This window comes from Phyllostomus discolor, chromosome 12 (assembly GCF_004126475.2).
Source record: "Phyllostomus discolor isolate MPI-MPIP mPhyDis1 chromosome 12, mPhyDis1.pri.v3, whole genome shotgun sequence".
Taxonomy (NCBI): Eukaryota; Metazoa; Chordata; class Mammalia; order Chiroptera; family Phyllostomidae; genus Phyllostomus; species Phyllostomus discolor.
Window position 1 is genome coordinate 35,672,837 of NC_040914.2, and position 19,674 is coordinate 35,692,510.

General features: G+C 58.0%; 1 protein-coding gene across 2 annotated transcripts in view; it reads left to right on the top strand.

Annotated features, from left to right (window-relative positions):
- The window catches only part of ADAMTS17 (ADAM metallopeptidase with thrombospondin type 1 motif 17), a 188,851-nt gene that overhangs the window by 164,745 nt on the left and 4,432 nt on the right, over nt 1-19,674 (top strand). For both annotated transcript variants that reach the window (XM_036012953.1, XM_028502431.2), the window contains exons 20-21: nt 10,316-10,520; nt 13,923-14,075. In XM_036012953.1, coding sequence (XP_035868846.1) covers nt 10,316-10,520; nt 13,923-14,075 — 358 coding nt within the window. The remainder of the gene's footprint in view (nt 1-10,315; nt 10,521-13,922; nt 14,076-19,674) is intronic.

The following is a 19,674-nucleotide window of genomic DNA, read 5'->3' on the forward strand; positions in this document are numbered from 1 at the left end:
AGGCGAAGAAGCTCTTGTCCCTTGTCCTGCTTCTCTACTGAGAATTCAGGTCGTTCCTGTAAATCCCAGAGAAACTTTTTTTTTTTGCTCTCAAAGAAATATTTGGAAATGAATACGGTAGAAGCAGAGAATCTTGAAACTGAGGTCTTATGTTCTTCCTGATAAGATAGGAATTGTGCAGGTAGCAGAAACCCTCAGAAGGGTGGGCGTGGGCTAGCCCGTTCCTGCCCATCAGCAGGAAGGAGAGAAGGGAGCGGGGCCAGGACGCTGGTGCAGTCACCCTGTTTTACAGACAGAGACGTTGAGTCGGCTGTTCAGCATCGTACCCGAGGTCAGGCCTGTAGCAAGCAGAACTCAAACCAAGGTTTTCCTACTTTAAGCCTGACATTCTTGTTGCTACACCATTCTGACGTTAATAATAAGTACAACTTATTTCTATCCCGGCACGAAGGAGAACGCTTTTTGGCAAGGGCGCCTCCATAGATCTTCACAGGTGGGGCGAGGGGAGTCAGCAGGTGGCACTGGCAGTGGACTTCAGCTCAGAGGGGGACTGAGGGGAAGCTGTGGCAGCCCCTCTTCTCTGGAAGTGACACTCACAGCCGGAGGCTTGAAGTTGTGAAATCAAACCCTCGACACATTTCACTAAGTGCTAGAGTTAATCGGTTTTCTGGCTAGATTTAAGTGTTATCGGGATGCATGCTAGAAAAGAAATCCGAATTCAGGGATTCAGCCATCTAAGACGTGGTTTCCCAGGAGGCCCCTGGGTGGGCAGTGCTGGAGGGCAGGGACAGGTGCTGGCAGGGATGCTGACCCCCGGCTAGCTGATGTCAGGCTCAGAGGGGCAGGGAGGGCGACTCCGGCTCTGTCACTCAGACCCTGGCGAGCAGTGGCACGAATTTCAGGGACAGGACAGGTGACAGGCCTTCTGTGGCGCTGCTCTGGGTATGAAGCTACACCTGCCCCTCCCGGGGTCAAACCCATACCCTCTGAGACCTCCAGTGCATCCGTTGCAGCTGAACAAAGAATTCACCTGGGCCAAACGCCAGGCAGAGGATGAGCACCAGCCACTCTTTGTTATTCCTTTGTTTATGTGCTCCTTCTTTTTCCTGGTCCCTTCCCCACGAGGGCAAAGACCATAGCAAGACCCCATTCAGCATCTATCTGTAGAGCACCTCCGATGTGCCGGGTGGGCCCTCCCTCCAGAGCCCAGCAGCGCCCAGAGCTCCGCAGGGCTAGGAAGTCATCTGGGCTGCTGGGTGGATTGTTTCACCCTGGGGGAGGGGAAGTGCCTAAGCCCTCCCAGAATCCCTCACCCGCTGGGGGGCAAACGTTCGGCCCGGGAAGAGGCTCCATTACAGAAGGGCGGGAGTCAGAGGCCGAGCTGGGACCCTGGTAAGTGTCCAGTTGTCCCCTGGTAGGCCATTCACCTTCCTCCTGTTCAGTCTGGTGGGCTTCATTGTGTTGCGTCCCGCCCGTAGCCCACCTTGACTTGACCTTGACCCGACTCTGACCTTGACTCAGCCCTGACCCCTCCCAGCTGCTCTTCTCTTCCCACTCAGCATCATTTCCCATGAGAATCTCTTCCTTCCTTCACCCAGTCACGCTGTACCACGGCCTAGACTTAAACAGATCTAAAGTTGGGAATGTGTGGTCATTAGATCCTTATTATGTAATGGCACCGAGACACACAAGGCATTAGGCTTAATAGCTAATGAGGAAAAAAGAGTGAAAAACTCCCTGTGGTACCCAGGGGGCACCGTACCGAGGATCGTTGATCATGGACTGGGTCATGGAGGTCATGGGCCGGGTCCCAGTGCCACCTCTCGCTAAAGGCAAACTCACGGGCAAGTTACCCAATCTCGCCGTCTATAAATTGGGAAATTAGGACCTCTCCTGTAGAAGTCTTGAGAAGATTAGGTGAAGTAATGCCTATAAATTCCTCTGTCCCGAGTCAGCACTCGGTGAACGCCAGCCAACACCGTCCTCCCTGCGCAGCCACAAAACTCTATTAACGATGCACATCAGCCAGCTGTTGGACCCCGGCATTGCACGGCTCCCCTGTCATTTCTTAAGACACTACACACATGTGCAAGCGTGCGCGCTTCTAATTCAGTGTATAACTACATAATTTAAATGACCTCGGCTGCTAGTTTCCACGCAGTCAAAGGTTGGGGAGCGGTGCCCGTGTGTGCTGACAGTCCCCTTCTGGGCGGAACTTTGTACGCTTCACATATATTCCAGGGTGGACAGAAACAGCACTCCAGCCTCCAAGGGTTCGTCTCTAACTTCATGAATGTTTCCGAACTCTGTATCTGGGAACTTCAGATGCTATCAGCAGGATGGGGGTAGGACTTGGGGAGGAAGAAGGATTATGAGAGGGCCTTGCTGTCATTTAAACCCCAAGCGTGGGCTCCGGGCTGGCTGTGTGACTAGAAGCGTCGTGGATGCGGGGTGCCCAGGTGTCCCGTGGCAGAACGGGCTGGGAGGGTGGTGGGAAGTTAGAGTGATGAACTTGCACTTGATCGGGGTGGGTATGGAATGCTGGATCCTGCCTGCACTTCCGACTGCGAACGACCTGCATTTGGGTTTGAATATCACTGGAGGAGGGACCCTGCTGCAGCAGAAGTACCTCAGTTCCGAGAGGAATTCCTCACTGCGTGAGGAGCAGAAACTAGCGCCGTGGAAGCAATGCATGCATTCTGGCCCACACCACGCATGCGGCTCGTTCATGTGCTTTTCCTTCACTGGGAAGTGACCCCTAGTCCGCTTCCTGGGAAGGGAATGCTCCCTGGCCACTTGGAGAGAGCTTTCCACCTGTCTTGAGAGCAGGGAGGGAAAAAACGTGCAGCCGCACCTGCCCAGAGCTTGTCCGGGAGGACAAAAGGGGCCTGAGGCCCAGCCACTCTCAGGGAGCAAGTCGGAAACAAGACGTGGGCCTCCCCACAGTGGGGGCTGCTGTGGCCTCTGCAGGGGCTGGGTTGCCCCAGAGCCCCCAGGGTCCTGCTCGCAGACAGGTTGGCGGGTGTGCATTTCTCTGATGATGCTGGTCCAGGCTCCACGCCGAGAGCCGCCGCATACAGTCACAAAGGTCACTTGGCGTGCCTACGCTTGCAGAACAGCGAGGTTCAGTGGATCAGATCCCGTGGGTCAAATCCCACAGCACGTGCAGAAATCCTCCCGTTGAAAGAATGCGTGGCTAACCGGGCGGAAGGTCGGCTTTTCAGGCCTGGAGGACTGGAAGGCCCGGAGCCCACACCTCTGCGGGGCTCGGGCAGCTGGTCGCCCAGGTGTATGCACGAAGCGCCCCTCTCAGGAGAAGAAGGATGCTGTGTGTGGGTCCTTCGCTCTGACTTCAGTGCTCACACTCCAGGACGCAGGGGTCGTCGGAGCATCAGGGACAGAAACAGTGACTGACCGTGTCGTTTTCGGTTCTTCGCAGTCAGGAAGGGGAAGGGGACGCACAGGCCCCTCTGCTTTTAGACAACAGAAAAAACAAAGGTCAGCGTAGAGTTAGTTCTGACCCCATGGCTAGAGGAAGTGTTCGCATAGCTCAGCAGGAAGAGGGAATTCTGCAGGATTTGACTTTGTCTCCATGATCATGGGCAGGCCCAGCAGGACCTAAAAGAGGAGTCAGCCCTGACCGTTGTGGCTCAGTAGGTGGGGCGTCGTCCCGTAAAGCGAAAGGTCGCCGGATCGATTCCTGGTCAGGGCACGTGCCTACGTCAGGGGTTTGGTCCCCGAACAGGGCATGTGTGAGAGGAAACTGGTGGGTGTTTCTCTCTCTCCCTCCCCCTCTCTCTGAAAATAAATAACATCTTCAACAAAGAGAGAAGGAGGAGACAATTGCAGGACAAGGTTGCTGCCTGGCAGCTCTGGATGAGCCAGACGTGAAGGCACAAGAACGCCAGGGAAAGGGGCATGAGCAGAGGGCCAGTGGCAGGCAGCCTGGGACCTCCGCAGACGGCTTGGGCCAGGCAGGCAGAGCCCCGCAAACTGAGTTTTGCATAGAAGGGTTCAACCGCGGCACCTTGTCCTGTTTCCTGACATCTCCTTCAAAGTAAGAAAGCCTGGAAGGAGAAGCCCAGTAGGGCCAGCGTGGTGCTTTAGCCTGCAGCTGCTCTTCAATGAGGAGAACAGGGTTAGACAAAGTCATGGTGGGAGAGCACACTGCGTGGTGGCCAAGAGCGGCCCAAGGAGGCCGAGCAGGAGCCCCGGTAGGCAGTGTGTGTGTATCCAAGTTCAAGAACGAAGGCTTGGCTGCTGGGTTCCCATCCCAGCTCCACGGAGGCCACAGGCGGACCTCAGCCAGGCGACTTGGCCTCTGTAAAAGCAGGGGACGCATGACACCCACCTCGGAGGGCTGTCATGAGAATATGAGTTAATAGAAGTAAGTCGCTTAGGGCCGTTCCTGGCAATATGTGTCATTTTTATGATCACCATCATCCTGATTTTGTAGAAGTGTCCAAAGCCTCATTCCAGGAGGAAACCAGTCCAGGGTGTTACTGTGCTCCATGGTGTCACCTCCAAGGCTCTGCTGATTGGTTCTGTGACATTTGTTGTGGCCAGTGAGAAAAGTGTCTCAGGGTGGGTCCCAGTTTCCCAAACGGGTAAACGGGTGGGTCCCAGGAATGCAGCCTGCTATCAACCCCTCCCACAACATGAGAGCAAGTCAATGGTATAGACAGATGGCTCGGGTGCACATTTTTGAAAAGAAGGCTGTATGTATGCCCCGGACGAGGCAGGGAATACTGTTTAATGGGAATTACAGTGTCTGACCCAGTTACTGGGGTGGTAGGTCAGGTCAGGAGGGCTCTAGTCGGTCTCTGTGATATCTCTGTGGGTGGAGCTGGACCACAGCCTGATGGCCCATCACCACAGAGTGACAGCTAGACCCAGGTCTCCTCCATTAGTGTCCAGGGTGGCCCCTGGGGGTCTGTCTGCGGCTCTGCCTGTGGCGTTTGTCACTCTCCTGTCACGCTCTGGCCAGGGCCGCAGCATCAGGAAACCCCACAGAATCTCATGGCTATGAAGTGATAGGGCTCCCCCAAGAATACTGGGGGCCTGCTCTGCTCTTCCCCACTTCCATCCCCCACCCGACTCCTCGTGGTTTCAGTGAGTGACACACAGACAGACTCCCGGTCTCGGTTGTCACGAGGCTGGGAGTGGTGTCCTTACAGAGCAGCAAACCAGGAAGGAGAATGTGAAATTGAGGGTTTTATACCCAGCAAAACTGTTCTCCCAGTACCAAGGCTTGAGAAGCATATTTTCAAATATGCAAGAGTTTAGGAAGCTGTGTCCACCAGCCCTTCTTAGGAACTCAGCAAGCTTTTCTACAAAGGGAAGATACTGGATTTTGTCACTTTGCAAACCCTATGGTCTCTGTCATAACCACTTCATCATTGCAGCACAAAGCAGCTATAGACAGCATATAAACAGGACTGTGTCCTAATAAAACTTTATTTACAAAACAAGTGTCAGAAGGAGTTTGGCCCTCAGGCCATGGTTTTCCAGCCCTTTATGACAGGATGCTCTTCTTCTAACCAAGAGATGAGTTGGGGACACTTGGGTAAAAGGGCTGATGGTGTACATTTTAACCTGTTTAATTGTAGAGCTAAAACTAAAGCAAAGGTGGAGATAGAAATATGTAACAATGAAGATGTAATAGCTATGAGTGTTTATGCCCCAAGTAACTACTCAATGTAAATCCAAAACCACAGGAGATACAAGGAGATGCAGATGGAAACTTACTGGGTTTAGGAGACATTAACACACCTTTCTTGATATAAGACAGATCAAGTCGCAAGTCGATGGAAGATAAAGAAGGATGTAAAGGCCTAAACAACATAATAAGGGAAGTCATATATATCAGACACTGCACTGCAAAAATAATACACCTGTGTCTCAAGTGTGCATTGAACATTCACAAGATCTGATCACGTGTTTGGTCAAACAGAAAATATCAGTAGGTTCCATGAAACAGAAATAGTACAAACAATCCCCTCTGATCACAAAGCAGTAAGGTTGGAAATTCATAACAATTTTTTAAAGTACAAAACAAATATACAGGACACACCACCCATATTTGTCAGTAACTCAAAAGTGGTAGACCTAAGGGTTTCTGTTGACATTAAATTGAGCATTTAAAGCTGCCCCTTCATTCGCTCACTTAACAAGACTTAACTGAGCACCTACCGTGTGCAGATGTGGTGTGCAGTTGAGGCTAACCTCAGACTAAGAGGTTCCTCTCTGTTTTTCAGAGATTCCTTTGGGTGGGAAGGACTCACAGGGAAATGGGACTCCAGCCCTTTGGGAAGCACCTGTGTGCGGGGACACGGGACGAATGTCCTAGAATTTGTGTGCCGGTGTGACCCAGTACCAGGAACCAGTGGCCGTGCTGCATCACATGGGGGCTGGGTGGAGAGTACAGGGAGAGCCCTCTGCCCCTCACCTCTGACGGGCTGTGTGACTCTGAGCAGGTCCCTTCCCAGGGAACCAAAGGAAGACTGAGGCACATAATATCTGCCCATGGAAGGGTCCAATTAGTGTCGTTCTTACTGCTCATGGATTTCAGGCAGGCTGGGTTATAACCGGAGCACGTGTTGGTTGAGGCCCATACTGATAAAACATTGACCGATGGGGTGTGTCCAAAGCAGGAGATGAGGGTCAAGGGTGAGTGGCTGGAGGCTGCTGCCTCATGAAGAGGAATCGGAAGTCTCTACATTGGAAGACTGAAGAGAGACCCCCAGGGTTTCCGAGACCCTGTAGCCTCAGCGTCTTTACATCCATAAAGTGCCGTCATCTAGGGACCGGGCGGCCAACAGGCCGGCGGAGTGGACAGCACTGGCCACAGAGGATTGTGCTCCCATCACTCGCAGATCCCAGCAGTCCCTGCTGGCCTTCCGAACGCATCACTCGTCACCCTGGATCCAGGACCTCCGTTCCTTCCCTTGGAAACCGTCCAGACCAGGGACGGAGCTGGCCGCTGCCCAACTGTCCAGATCCTCTGCGCTCATTGAGTCATCTGGCTCTATCTGCACAATGGAGTATCGTGCAAGCCTTTAAAAAGTGAGTCCTGAGGAAAGATTTTTGACCATGTAGGAGCTGCTTCTGCTACAAGAGCGAAATAAGCAACATGTAGAATGATTTGTGCAGAGCATGACATCAAGGTCGAAGTCAACATGTTTAGGGAGAGAAGACCAGGACCGTGTGTGTTCTTCGGTTCTCTCGTTTTAAACTCTTAGGGACCCTCTCAGACTTTCCACAATGTGCGTGAATTACATGTATACCTTCTACCAAGGACACAGAGGAAATATGGCTACAGAAGACACCGCTAAAATGACCGAATGTGTGGACAGTCTCCATGCAGAGTGGCACGAAGATTCTATCAGGAAGCTTCAGATCGCTTCTCAGGCTTCTTCATGGACAACCACGGAATTCAACTGAAGTCAGAAAATACCTGTTGGGCCCCCAACAAGCACAAGGCTCTCTCCAGAATCTGTTCTTCACAAGAGCTGAGAACGAAGCAGCTCCTTACCCATGGATCGTGCGCGGCGAAATACGGCCAGGGCTGTGGGGGTGAGGGGGGAGGACCCGGGGCTGTGAGCCACTCCACACATTTCACCCCAGAGTGGGACCCTGTCCACGGTTCTCTGAATAAAACGTTCTTGTGTTCGCCTAAAAGTAAAGATCGGCCCCGTGCAGCATGTGGCAGAGGAGGGGAAAGATCTCACGAGACTCAGTGCAACGAGAGGTAGAAAGAAGTTTCTTCCCTCAGGTTCTTGAAGGCAGAGCGGAGGGCAGCCCGTCCCACGTGCCCCTCTTGGTGGGAAGTCCTTCAAGCCCAGGTAGAAGGAAACACCTTTGCTCCACAGATACACAGGAAACCGTTTTGAAAATCAAGAAGAAAAAGCAGTGATCGAGCAAAAGGAGATCATCCTGATACAATAGTTGTGGAATCAAAATCCAGAAAGCGCCCTGGCTGGTATGGCTCAGTGGTTGGGTGCTGGCCTGTGAATCAAAGGTTTAATTCCCAGTCAGGGCACATGCCTGGGTTTCGGGCCAGTCCCCAGTGGGGGACGCTCGAGAGGCAACCACACCCTGATGTTTTCTCCCTCTTTTTCTCTCTCCCTTCCCTTCTCTACAAGTAAATAAATAAAATCTTAAAAACACAAAAACCCTGAAAAGCATTCAGGGAGACTCAATGCCGCAGACTTAAGAAGGCCAGAAATAAGACAAACGTCTTTCCTTTCTGCTTGGAGGGCACGTGGACACGGTTTCTGTAGCTCATTAGCTATCAAAATTATTAACAAATTACGACTGTCAGTGGAGAGTGGTTATGGTATTCATTATTTCCCCTCGTGCCAAGACTGCATGTGAACGTGAATTAGCCAGAGCGATCCAGAGTTGCTAAGTAGGTTTGGACCAGGTTCACCGACTTTGGCCCAGCAGGCGGCTCAGGGCTGAGTGGCCGAAGGTCCCCGCTGCATAATTTATTGGGAACTTAACTGAGTCTAATTGCTGTCTCTTGTTCGCTGGCCCGCGGCACATCTGCCCAGCATCTGCCGCGGCACCGTGCGGTTGGGATGTTGGAATCGCTCTGGGAAGTGAACCGAAGGGCACGGATATTTTATTGGGGATGTGTCCCATTGTAACGTTTTACAGGCACCTCCCAGCGGTTTTATTAGCCAGCCGTGTTAATACGTGGTGTCTCTCCAACGTGCCGGAGCCAAGGCTTGGGATGTACTCAGAGAACACGCTGCCTCCGTGAGGCCCAGCCGTGAGGCGGAGGTGGGCGGTCGGGGGGGCCGGAGGGGGGTGCAGAGCCCAAACTGTTCTGTGCCGTGCCCGCTGAAAGGGCCTCAGCTGATCTGGTACCCAGAAGTGGGTACCAGACGGTGGCAGGCTGGCCCCACGGGACCGATCGCTGGCACAGAACATGAGGGACAAGTGACTGGGGGCCGTGCGTCCCCTGTCACAGATGGAAAGGCGGAACCCGAGGGAAGTTGAGTGAGCGAGGCCGCCGGAGACTTGACCCGTGAGCCCGAAGGAGGACCGGGTTCCTCACCTCCCGGCAGGCTCTCAGCTGTCGCAAGTGAGGACAGCTTTGGGGGAAGAAACGGCACCCCTCAGACGATTGGGGGGATCTTACAGGCGCCAGCAGGGGGTGCATCTGGGACTTCCAGACCAGCTCCTGGGGGCAGGCCCTGGAGATGGGTGCATGGAGAGAAATGAGGAAGGGGTGCCCAGCGGAGGAGCAGGGCCGGTGTCTCGTCTCAGGTCAGGGAACAGCGAACACTCTGTGCACAGGGGGGCTCCCTCACCCCCATCTATTCAGATTCCCACCTCACTTAGTCCAGAGTCTTATTTTTATTTGCTTGCACATATTCCTGAAAGCATCTGCAGTGCTTGGTGGAATTGTGGATGAGCGTGGGCTGGAGAAACAGCTGAATGATCAGACTGGGCCTTGAGGGCCAGGCCCGGGATGTGAAGGACAGGAGGCACTAGGGAGCCACTGCAGACTGTGGAGTGAGGAAGTTGCGTGGCTGGTGCTGTGGCAGGGGTGCACCGATTACACAGAGAGGAGAAGCAATCCCACGGGGGAAGCCAGTCAGGAGACAGTGCAATGCTCCAGGCAAGGGTGGCCACAGAAATGGGGAAGGGAGGCGGACTTGAGCTCCCTCGTGGGGCTGTCTTGGTGGCGCTTAGCAACTGCTTGGGCCTGGCCCGGCGACAGGTCCAGCTTCCCTCCGGCTCTGACCTTGCACGTGGCTGCTCTCCAGAAAAGGAGGGGCCGCTGGACGTGGGCGGTGGGGAAGAACCCGTGGTTCGTGAGTGCAGCCCACCCAGAGGCAGAGGTGAGGTGGGGCTCCCTGCTGTCTTGCGGGCTTTCGTCACGCAGGGTGCAGAGTCAGGGGTCCCCTGCATCAGGCTGGCCCCGCGGCGTCCCTTGTCGAGGGCAGCAACAGTCAGCGTTTGCTGCAGTGACAAACAGCCCCGAGATCTCAGCGCTCTCGTTGGAGCGGCCCCTGCATTGGGAGCTGCGGGGGGGATGGGTCACCCCTCTGCAAGGGGGGAGGCCGATGAGAGACAGTAACTCGATCTGTTTTGGCGGCATTGCGTGCGCCAGGATCTCTGCACTGGGTAGGCCACTGACAGCTTGCTCTGTGTGTTCTGATACGCTGGAATTCTCTGCAACACTGACGACCTGGCTCCCCGGGTCTGTCTCCCTCCCTCCCTCGTGCCGTGGGGAGGGCCCTGCAGGAAAGCGGCCTCTCCACCCAGTGATCCTCTCCCTGTCCTTCCTCCTCCCCGGCAGGTGGGTGGCAGGCCCCTGGAGCCCCTGCTCGGCCACCTGTGAGAAGGGCCTCCAGCATCGGGAGGTGACCTGCGTGTACCAGCTGCAGAACGGCACGCACGTCGCCACGCGGCCCCTCTACTGCCAGGGCCCCCGGCCGGCGCCCGTGCAGAGCTGCGAAGGCCAGGACTGCCTGTCCATCTGGGAGGCGTCGGAGTGGTCCCAGGTGGGTGCCCGGGTGGCCGCCGGTGCCGCCGCCACGGTCCCTCTTCCTGCGTTGTGTTGGTGACACGCCCTCACACAGTCCCTGTCCCGCCGGCCCCCAGGCCAACTCAAGGCTGCGTTCCAGCTCACGTGCCCTTCAACTCCATCTGAGACAACAGGGCACAGATAACGTGTCATTAATAACGCGTGGGTGTTTGATAGCATGCACTGCAGTACCTTTAGATTCTATTTCCTATGAGAATTCTCACGTAAACGTAGAAGGTTAGACAGATGAACAGATAGGTAGGTAGATTAGAGACCTAGGTAGACAGACCTACGTTGAATGGCCATCCTTTGGGCGTGTTTGAGCTGGAGTGTGGTCAGACTGGGGAGGGGATTTGGAAGGCTTCCCCTCAACTCCAAGGCCGTCTCTGAGGGTTGCACCAGGCACGCAGATGCTGGAGGGACAGCCCTTCCCGTGCTCGTCCGAGCTGTAAGTCTCCTGCCGTAACTGTTTTGGAAGGAGGTCGCTGAGGCCTGACGTTCTTAATTCTGCAGGCTGACCGTGCAAGGACCGCGTTATCGCTGGTGACGCGTCCTTCCGAGGCCTTGCACTCACTTTGCGTTCATGGTTTTGACTGTTTGGCCGTACGGTGGAAACAAAACAAAACGAAAAACAGCTGAACCGAAGGCCAGCTTCCCCCAGGTCCTCCCTCCGTCAGATGTGTTCCGGGGAAGTCAGAAAGGCCAGGTCCGAGACACTCCTCGGGGTGGAAAATATTTGTGGCGTGCCTTCCTGCTGCCAAGCAGTTGGAGTTATTTTGAATAAAAGAGCATGGGGCCCCGCTCCTCATGAATGAAGAGGCTGCCGGTGGCTGTTCCGGAACGGGGTTCGCCTGTCAGACAGAGCGGGACATGTACCGGCTTGGAGACCTGCGTGTTTAATCTACTCTCTGTGGTATTTTAAGCAAAGAAGAGAGTTTAAAAGTTTTCTCTGATTTTTAAAAAATGTATATGTACTTAGGTTTGCCAGTTTAGCGTGCAAGGGGCTTATTTTGGGGAAAGGGGGGGACTCGTTGGGGGGGAGGGGCAGGTAAGCAGTCTCCCCCTCCCCCACCTCCCCGGAGCCTGAGGGCCTTAATCACGTGCCTGTGGATCCAAACAAGATTTATGCTTTCATTAGCTCAAAACCATAAATTTTCCATTCGGATTCTTTTTTATGGGGGGAAAATACCTCTTTACCGAAATAACCAACCCTGGCGTTATCAGCTGCCCTCGTGGGATCAAAGCACGCCGTGCTGGAAAGCAGGAGGGCGCTGGGACGGACCGGCAGGAACACCTCCGTCCCGGCCTCTCCGTGTGCCACCGGCCGTGCCTGGCCCTCCCCCCTGAAACAGCGTCCGCACCAGGCAGGCCCGCTAGGGCTCAGCCCGGGCCCGAGCAGAAGGCCCCTTCCCAGACACTTAACCTGGAGCCAGATTCCCCCCTGCCCCCGTGACCCACCCCAAAACGTGTTTCTACCATGTGGCCGCATGCTGAAGCCCCCTCCAACACGTCTGCTCCTGGAGACCCCGGGGTCTTCCTGCGTTTCTCATGGGGCCACTCTCCTCGCCGGGCCTGCCTTCGCCCAGCCAGCTGTGCTGACCATGCTCATCGGCGCCTCCCCCAGGTGGTTAGAACGAGGCGCAGATGTCCCGAAGGAAGACGAGGGGAGTGACTCTCTCCTGTGCCCAGCTCCCAGGCCCCTGCCCCGGATTGGGGTCCCAGAGAGGAACTGCACATGTTGTCCCCTTCTGTCCCTTCCGAGGCAGCCCCAGCCTGCAAAGGCCCAGGCGTCCAGCCCCCGGGCTGCTGGTCCGAAGGGCCACCACGCCAGGGGTCGGCCCCAGCAACACAGGCTGGACAGTCAGCGCTCCATGTTCACGGGAAGGGGAGGGGGAAGGCAGAGCAGAGTCGGATGGAACTTGGGCAGAAGCCGGGAGGAGGCCCCTAGGCGAAGGCAGAGCCCCTGGTGCGGGCGCTGGTGTCACGGGCCAGCTGATGACTCGGTCACAGGGCGCTGCCCCTCAGAAATTCGGGGGACGAGCCTTCAGCACGGTCCTCCAGGACCCCCAGCTGCAGCCCTCCCGGCCCCGGAACCCTCCTGCCAGGCAGCCCTGGGGTGGGGGCGGCAGCCCGCCTTGGACCTGCCCCTCGTGTCCCTTGAAACCAGCCCCTCCCCCCACACGCAGGACCAGATAGCCGCGCCATCCCAGCTCCCCCGGGGGCTGCCCCAGCCGGGGCCGGAGCACGCGTGTTTCCGCCACAACAGGCCAGTCTAAATGGGGAAAAACCCCTCACGGGGCCTTCAGGCAGAGAGCCAAATTGAACGCCCAGGAAAAACACGAGTAGGTAACTTTTGGGATAAGTGTGACAACAGACGTGTGAAGGAGAGTGGGTCATTTGTGGGCGTTTTTGCAGAGGTCAGCCTGGTTGTGGCTGGCAGCCATTGCCGCGTAGTCCCGCCCCCTGATTCAGGTGAATCCCTTCCCAGGAGTGTGGGGAGGAAGTTAGTGGTGGAGCTGTCGGGGCTGCCTGCAGCGCCCCTGCAGCTCGGGAGCACCCCCCACCCGGGCTCCGCACCGGGGCTGCGGGAAGGAAATCCTCCGCTATCTTCCTGGGTCCCGCCGTGTCCCCGAGTCCACAGCCCGCTGCGGGTTGGAGGGGAGCGCGCCAGGCGCCAGCTGCAGACCCACCCCGTGGGTTCCCTGTGGGTATTCCCGGTGGCCCCTCTGCTCTCATCACTCCTTCGGGGATCGTGCTGCCTGAGGTGACGGGGACGTTGTTGTGTCCTCCCCCCACCCCCCACCACACTGTCTCTCCGGCTCAGGGAGCCTCCAGTGGCAGCATCTCCCAGGCTGCAAAGCGCCACAGGGAGCCTTGCTGTGCATGTGTAGGAAAACCGTCCCTGGTGCTCCCTGACCCGGTGGCTGTGCCCTGGGCTGGTCCAGGCAGGCAGAGCCTGGGAACCCCGGGGGCCAGGAGGGAGGAGCCGGGGGCCTCAGACCTCTGGGGTCTTCACTGTCCTTACTTGGCTCGCCCTGAGCCCTGCTCCCGCTCCACTCCAGGGTCCCTGGGCATCTGTCCTTCAAACTCACCTGCTGCCGGCCTTGGCCTTTGGGCCTAAATCCCACTGCCCTAGTTCGACCTCCTGGCTGCTCCAAGTCCTCCTCGTGCCCGACGCCTGTGGCCCTCCCCCGTCACCTGCCGCTTGGCAGGGTCCCAGCACCACGGGCTCCGGGAGACCAGGAGGTTCCAAGGACAGAAACATGGTGCCCTTGTCCGTGCCTCCCCGGCATTGGGCCTGGCACGGGGGAGGGGGCCGCTGGGTGTGGGGGTCCCGGGCTGGCCCGGCCCGAGTCCATGTGCGCACCATGCTCCACAGTGCTCTGCCGGCTGCGGGAAAGGGACGAAGAGGCGCACGGTGACCTGCACCAACTCCCAAGGGAAGTGTGACGCGTCCACCAGGCCGAAGGCGGAGGAGCTGTGCGAGGACTACTCTGGCTGCTACGAGTGGAGGACTGGGGACTGGTCCAAGGTGAGCCCCAGCCCGCACCCACGGCCTGCCCCGGCCCCAGCCACACTGGGGGGGCTCAGCTGTCCGCACAGGCTGAGTCATTTCAGGGAGGGGGTCCCCGTGCGACCAGGCAGATTCTCGTTCTTTCCAGCGCAGTGCCTGCCAGCACCCACACCCACACGCCCTGCGAAATTTGAAAGGGACGAATGCCCCCCAAAGCACAAAGTGGAGGGGGCTCAGATGCCACTCCGCTGTCTCGTGAAGCATGCTGGCTGTGCCCCAGCGTCCTACAGGGGTTTGGCCACCCGCTTGTCATAAACGGGTGGGAGCCTGGTCCCAGACACTTGCCCCTCCCCCGCCCCCGGGGCTTGTGGGCAGACGGCACTCCCACAGTCTCGGGGTGCTCGGGGGAGGGGCACGGGTGGTGGGGAGAAAGGACAGCCGTCTTCCAGAGCCAGCCCTCGGCCCTGGGCACACGGGCTCAGGCTGTGTCGGGACAAGTGGAAGGTCCTGGGTGTTGAACCTGCCCTCCACTCGCTCACCTGGTGTTTCCGACGGGCGCCCGCTGGCCGGGAATGGAGGGAAGTTCCACTGTCGCGCGCGAGAGGCCAGCAGTAGGTTCCCCAGGAAGGCTGGTCCCCCCAAACTGTGACGTGTCGCGTGAAATTTTCTAACGGCGAGCTTTCTAACGGTCACTGCCCACCAAAGCACGCTTTCTGGTCCTGTTTTCTCACGGCCGTGGCGCTGGGAGCTGCTCGTTCGCTTTTGTCAATGTCCCTTCCCGCCGGCGGCCCGTTCCCGTGTGCCCTGCAGAGTCCCCGAAACACTGGGGCATGAGTTGCTAACATTGGAAAACGGGGAAATGTCACCCGAACGTTGGGAGTGTGGCTTCCCTGTGCAAATCGGCCTTGGGTCCTCGTGGGCCACTGTGACCTGGGGCCCAGCGGGGGGGGGGGGGGGGGGGGGTTGGCAGTGCCCCTCCCCTGCCGAGGGCTGCTCTGAGCCTCAGGCTCCCTGCAGCAGCCACGCGGTGCTGGGTTCCCCTGCCCGGCTCAGGTGGCCCGCGCACTGTGTGCCTGTGCTTTGTGGAGGGAGGAATGGCTTGCCTGTTAGAAGGCAACGCTTATCGGAATCTTGTCTTTGCAGAAAAGCCACCCCCTAAGCCCCTCATTGCACAAGTCAGAATTCAGCTCCTCCAAACCCTTGAGCTGCGTAAAAGCCCCGTCTCTCGGGTTCCCTCGGGCTGGCTGTGCTGCGAGGCGGCATCTGGCTGACGGTGAATCCGAGGAAGACCAGAAACACCTTCTTCCTGACTCCCCCAGCTCAGGAAATGCAGCCGAAGCAGCAGAGCCGAGGCCAACTACCCAGGTTCTCCAATGATCGAACCTAGGAATGTAACAAGGCCTAGTCCGGAGCCACCAGGATGGGTCTCGCATGGGGAGAGACTTCCCGGGGAGGCTCCTGCAGAAGGAATACGCAGTTAGCACCGGGAGTCCAGGCGAGGGGGCTCAAAGGGGCTGACTCACAGCTCGGCCTCCCAGCCGTGGGGCCGCTCCTCTCTGCCCCGGCCTCCCTGCCTCTGAGACGGGGACCATGAAATGCCGGCCTTTGCCTGCCTCTCAGAGATGCTCAGGGCTTCCCGTGTGCCCATGCACGTGACTAAGCACGGGGACCCCAGAGCCCACCGTCCGTCACCCACTGGTCACACTGTTGGGAGACACAGCCCTCGGGGCGAGCCTGTTCCGATCTAACCTCCTCTCATCCGTCGGGCTGCCCGCCTTTTCCAGGGTCGTGCTGGGACACGTCATCCCGCATCCGGGCGTCTTCAGACCCTGGCCGAGAAAGGCCCTGGCGAGTCCCCGAGGCCCAGGGCAGCGGAGGCTAGCTTCAGCAGTTCAGGTCCCATCGGGAGACCCGGGTGCGAGTTCTGTGGCAGCAGCGTCTCCGGGCGTGATGCTCCGTGGTGCCTGACAGGTCCCTGAGGGCAGGGAGGGGGCCTGCACAGCACACTGACAGGCACACGGGTGCGGCCTGGAGTGCAGCCGTCATCGTAGTGGGGCAGTAGGAGCGGTCACTCAATGACGTGCAGCCTGCACTATCGAAGGGTGATTCCTGTGGTCACAGGTGGCCCCGGGCAGGAAGCAGAGGTGCGGTGCGGTTGGTTCAGGTCCGGCGGCCCCTGGCGTTGTGGAATTCCCCTTGGCCCTGCACCCCTGCACCTCCTGACACCGGCCCCCACCAGCCTGTCATTTTCCCCGGGAGTAGAAGCTCAGAGAGGCCGTGACAGGGGCGGAGGGTTTTTGAAACTGTCCTGGCGGGAGAGTGGGGTCACCCAACTGGAGCGGCCCCCAGAATCTCATGACCCCCAAGCTCACCGACCAGAATCCAGGGCCCTGGGGATGACCAGCCCAAGTCATGGGGAGGGTGGCGGTCACCTCAGCTCTCTGGTTCCCCCCCAGCTCTGGTGCCCCGACCAGAAGGCACCGAGTCTGTGGGCTGCAGATCAGAGGGGTGGGGGGAGACGCAAAGCCCAGGCTGAGGACCGGGGGGCAGGCGGGGGCGGTGAGCACAGCCTGCTCGGGAGCCGGTGCCGAAGGGGAGGGCGCGGGTATGCGGGGGAGCGTGTGTGTGGCTATATGTGTGGCTGTGTGTGTGTGTGTGTGCCCCTGAGATGGCATTTCCAGTTTCGGGGCTGGAGCAGAGACGGTGGGGGTTTTCATCATTGCTTAAACCTGCTCTTTCAGGTTCCAACAGCTTCCAAGGCCTGGGTGGCTCATGCCAAGGTGTGTGTGTGGGGGGGGATCTGTCAAAAAATGCTTCTGACATCTCACCAGCCAAGTGCCTTTTAGGCAGAAACAGAAAAGGAGTTCCCGTCGGGGCATTCTTCCCCCCATGTCTGTCCATCTGTCTCTCTGTCTTTTTTTTTTCTCTATCTCTCTCTCTCCCTCCCCGGCCCCCTCCCCCCATTCTTTGCTACCCAAACCTGCCCGAGGCAGACCAGCCCCTCAGAGAATGGCCCAGTGACAACTCGGGGGGGTGACACTGGGCGGTGAGGGTCCCCCACACACCCTGTCACCCTGACCTCCTCTCCGCCCCCCGCCCCGGGGCCTGTGGACGCCCCTCCCCCGCCGGCCCCTGCTCTGTAAGAACCAGAGCTCACGCACGTCTGCAGCATTCCTGTAGCATTCTCTTCTTCCCGACACTTTTACAACCTCCGTTAGCTAATTCTCCAAACATCCCTTTGGGATCTGGCGTTATTTATAGCCGTGATTTTACAGGCAGGAGAGGGGAGGAGGAGGGAGTTCTCGCCCTGGTGGAGCCTGTCATTAGGGCCAGCCTCCGAGCCATGACAGAGACCGGGTTCCTCCCCTGGGTTGGGGTCAGGGGGGAGGACAGTGTGGCCGTGGGTGGCGGAGTGGGGGCCTCAGGGGGAGCAGGCTGGGGTGGGGGGGGACAGTCCCCAAGGAAGAGCTACACAGACGCTCTGAGCCGCATCTCCCACTTCTCAGAGAGGCTCCTCATTTGCATGCGGTGCATGTGTATGGTGCACCTACTGTGTGCGCAGCGCTGCTCGGCCGCAGCGGTGGTCAGTATGAGGGTCGCAGGGGACAAAGGCCTGCTGCCCAGCTCAGGGCAGGGGAGCACAGATCCGGCCCTGTGGCTGTGATCTTCCCGATCATCCCAAGAAGCCAGGCCTGTAAAGCTTGCGGGGTATCCCGCTGTCCCCTGGGTCGGAGGAGAAGAAGGTCTCTCCCCCTCTGCAGGAAGCTCTGTCCACCGAGAGGGACAGCTCCCTCTCGCTGTCACTTCCTAACCTGCGTCCCAAGCCTCCGAGTGAATCCAGATCGGATATTTCTCTTTCCCTTGTTGCCATGAACCTGTCGCTCTCTGCGCACTCAATTTTTTTAACTTTATGGTTGCTTTTCCCGTGGAACTTCCACCCCCAGTGTCTGCTGCCCCCTCTGAGTGGGGGGAGGGCCCCTGGGTTGGCGGCGGGTCCCCAGGCCCTATTTGTGCTGTACATGCCGGGTGGGGGGCACCTGAGGGGCCTGCAAGTCCTCCGGGTCAAGGGGCAAGTGCTTTTCGGGCGGGTTCACCGCCCTCCCCACTTTCGTCTCCGTTTCCTGTGTTGTGGGGAGCCCGAGAAATGCCGGTGAAATGAGCAACTTGCAAAAGCCACCGGCGGGGAAGGAGTGCTTCCACGGAGACCAGACACCAGTTTTGTGTTTTGTGTGTGTGTGTGTGTGTGTGTGTGTGTGTGTTTAAGTCAGTCTGTTTGCTTGGAGTGTAAAAGCCTGAAAAAGCCTTCTCTGTGGTGCTCGGGGCTAATCCGATGCTATCGGGAGACACCAGGAGGGGGAGGGGACCTCCTGGCTGTTTAATTAAAGCTGAGGCTGGGTGGGCGTGGGGGGTGGGCAGAGACGGAGCCCGTTGTCTGGGCCCCTGCCGTCCTGACTGTGGCTTGCTCCGGCCCCTGGGGGAGGCTGTTAGAAAGCACCCCGTCTTCAGGGCCGCACCAGCCGGTGATTGTGCTCCCTAGCATGGCTGGCTGGGCTGCCGGGCGGTGCCGAGAGCCAGGCAAAGACGCCACACCTGCCTCCGCAGAGGCCTGGAGATGGCCCGGCCACCTGGGAGCCCCTGACTATGGGCCAGGTGACTCGGTGCACCTCCCCAGACGCCAGGGACCCCCTGGTCAGCCCTCCCTGCTCTCGGCGCTGGGCCTGTGGTTAGTAATAATCACAGGGCCGCTGGGTGAGGGCCCCTCCATCCCAGGCTCCCGGCCGGCACCTGGTCTGAGCCATCTCTAAGCCCGGAGACCATTCTTCGAGGAAGGCTTCATTACTCTCAAGCCACAAACAAAGAAACTGAGGCTTAGATAGGTTAAGTGACTTGCCCAAGGTCACCCAGCCCAGTAAGCAGGCATGTGGCATGCTAACAGGCCCCTCCTGCCCCCCACCGCTCCTCCTTTGCTGGTGAAACTCTTGGTCAAGGAGGGTGTGGACGTGCATGGCTTTTAGGACAGGGCAGGTGGGCACCCCCTTGCCTCAAATGGAAACGCAGCCAGCATGAGAGGTGGCCACTCCGTTCATCAAAGGCTCATCCATGGAGTTTTTTGTTGTCGTTTATTTTTTTTAAATCCTCACCTGAGGATATGCTTACTGATTTGTGAGAGAGAGAGAGAGAGAGGGAGAGAGAGAGAGAGAGAGAGAGATCAGGTGCCTCATGCACACACCCCAACCGGAAAACCAGGTATGTGCCCTGACCGGGAATCGAACCCGCAACCTTTTGGTGCACGGGACGATGCTCCAACCAACGGAGCCACCCGGCCAGGGCGTTCACTGCTATTTTCGATTACACAGGTGATTCTGTCTCACTATAGAAGACGCAGAGGGGAGCAGAAGTCCCACACACCAGGTGATAACACGGCGAGTGTTTCTCCTGGTTGGCCTTGCACACTTCCACATCGGTGCTCACTCAGGTACTGAGGCTCTGTGCACGCCCCTCGGTAGCCCGTGTGCCTTCTCACCGAGCGCCCTGGGGCACCCTCTGCCAGGCGCCCTCTGCAGGCGCCCGAGCAAACACGCACAGTTCTCAAAAGTCGTTCGGTGGTAGAGTGCAA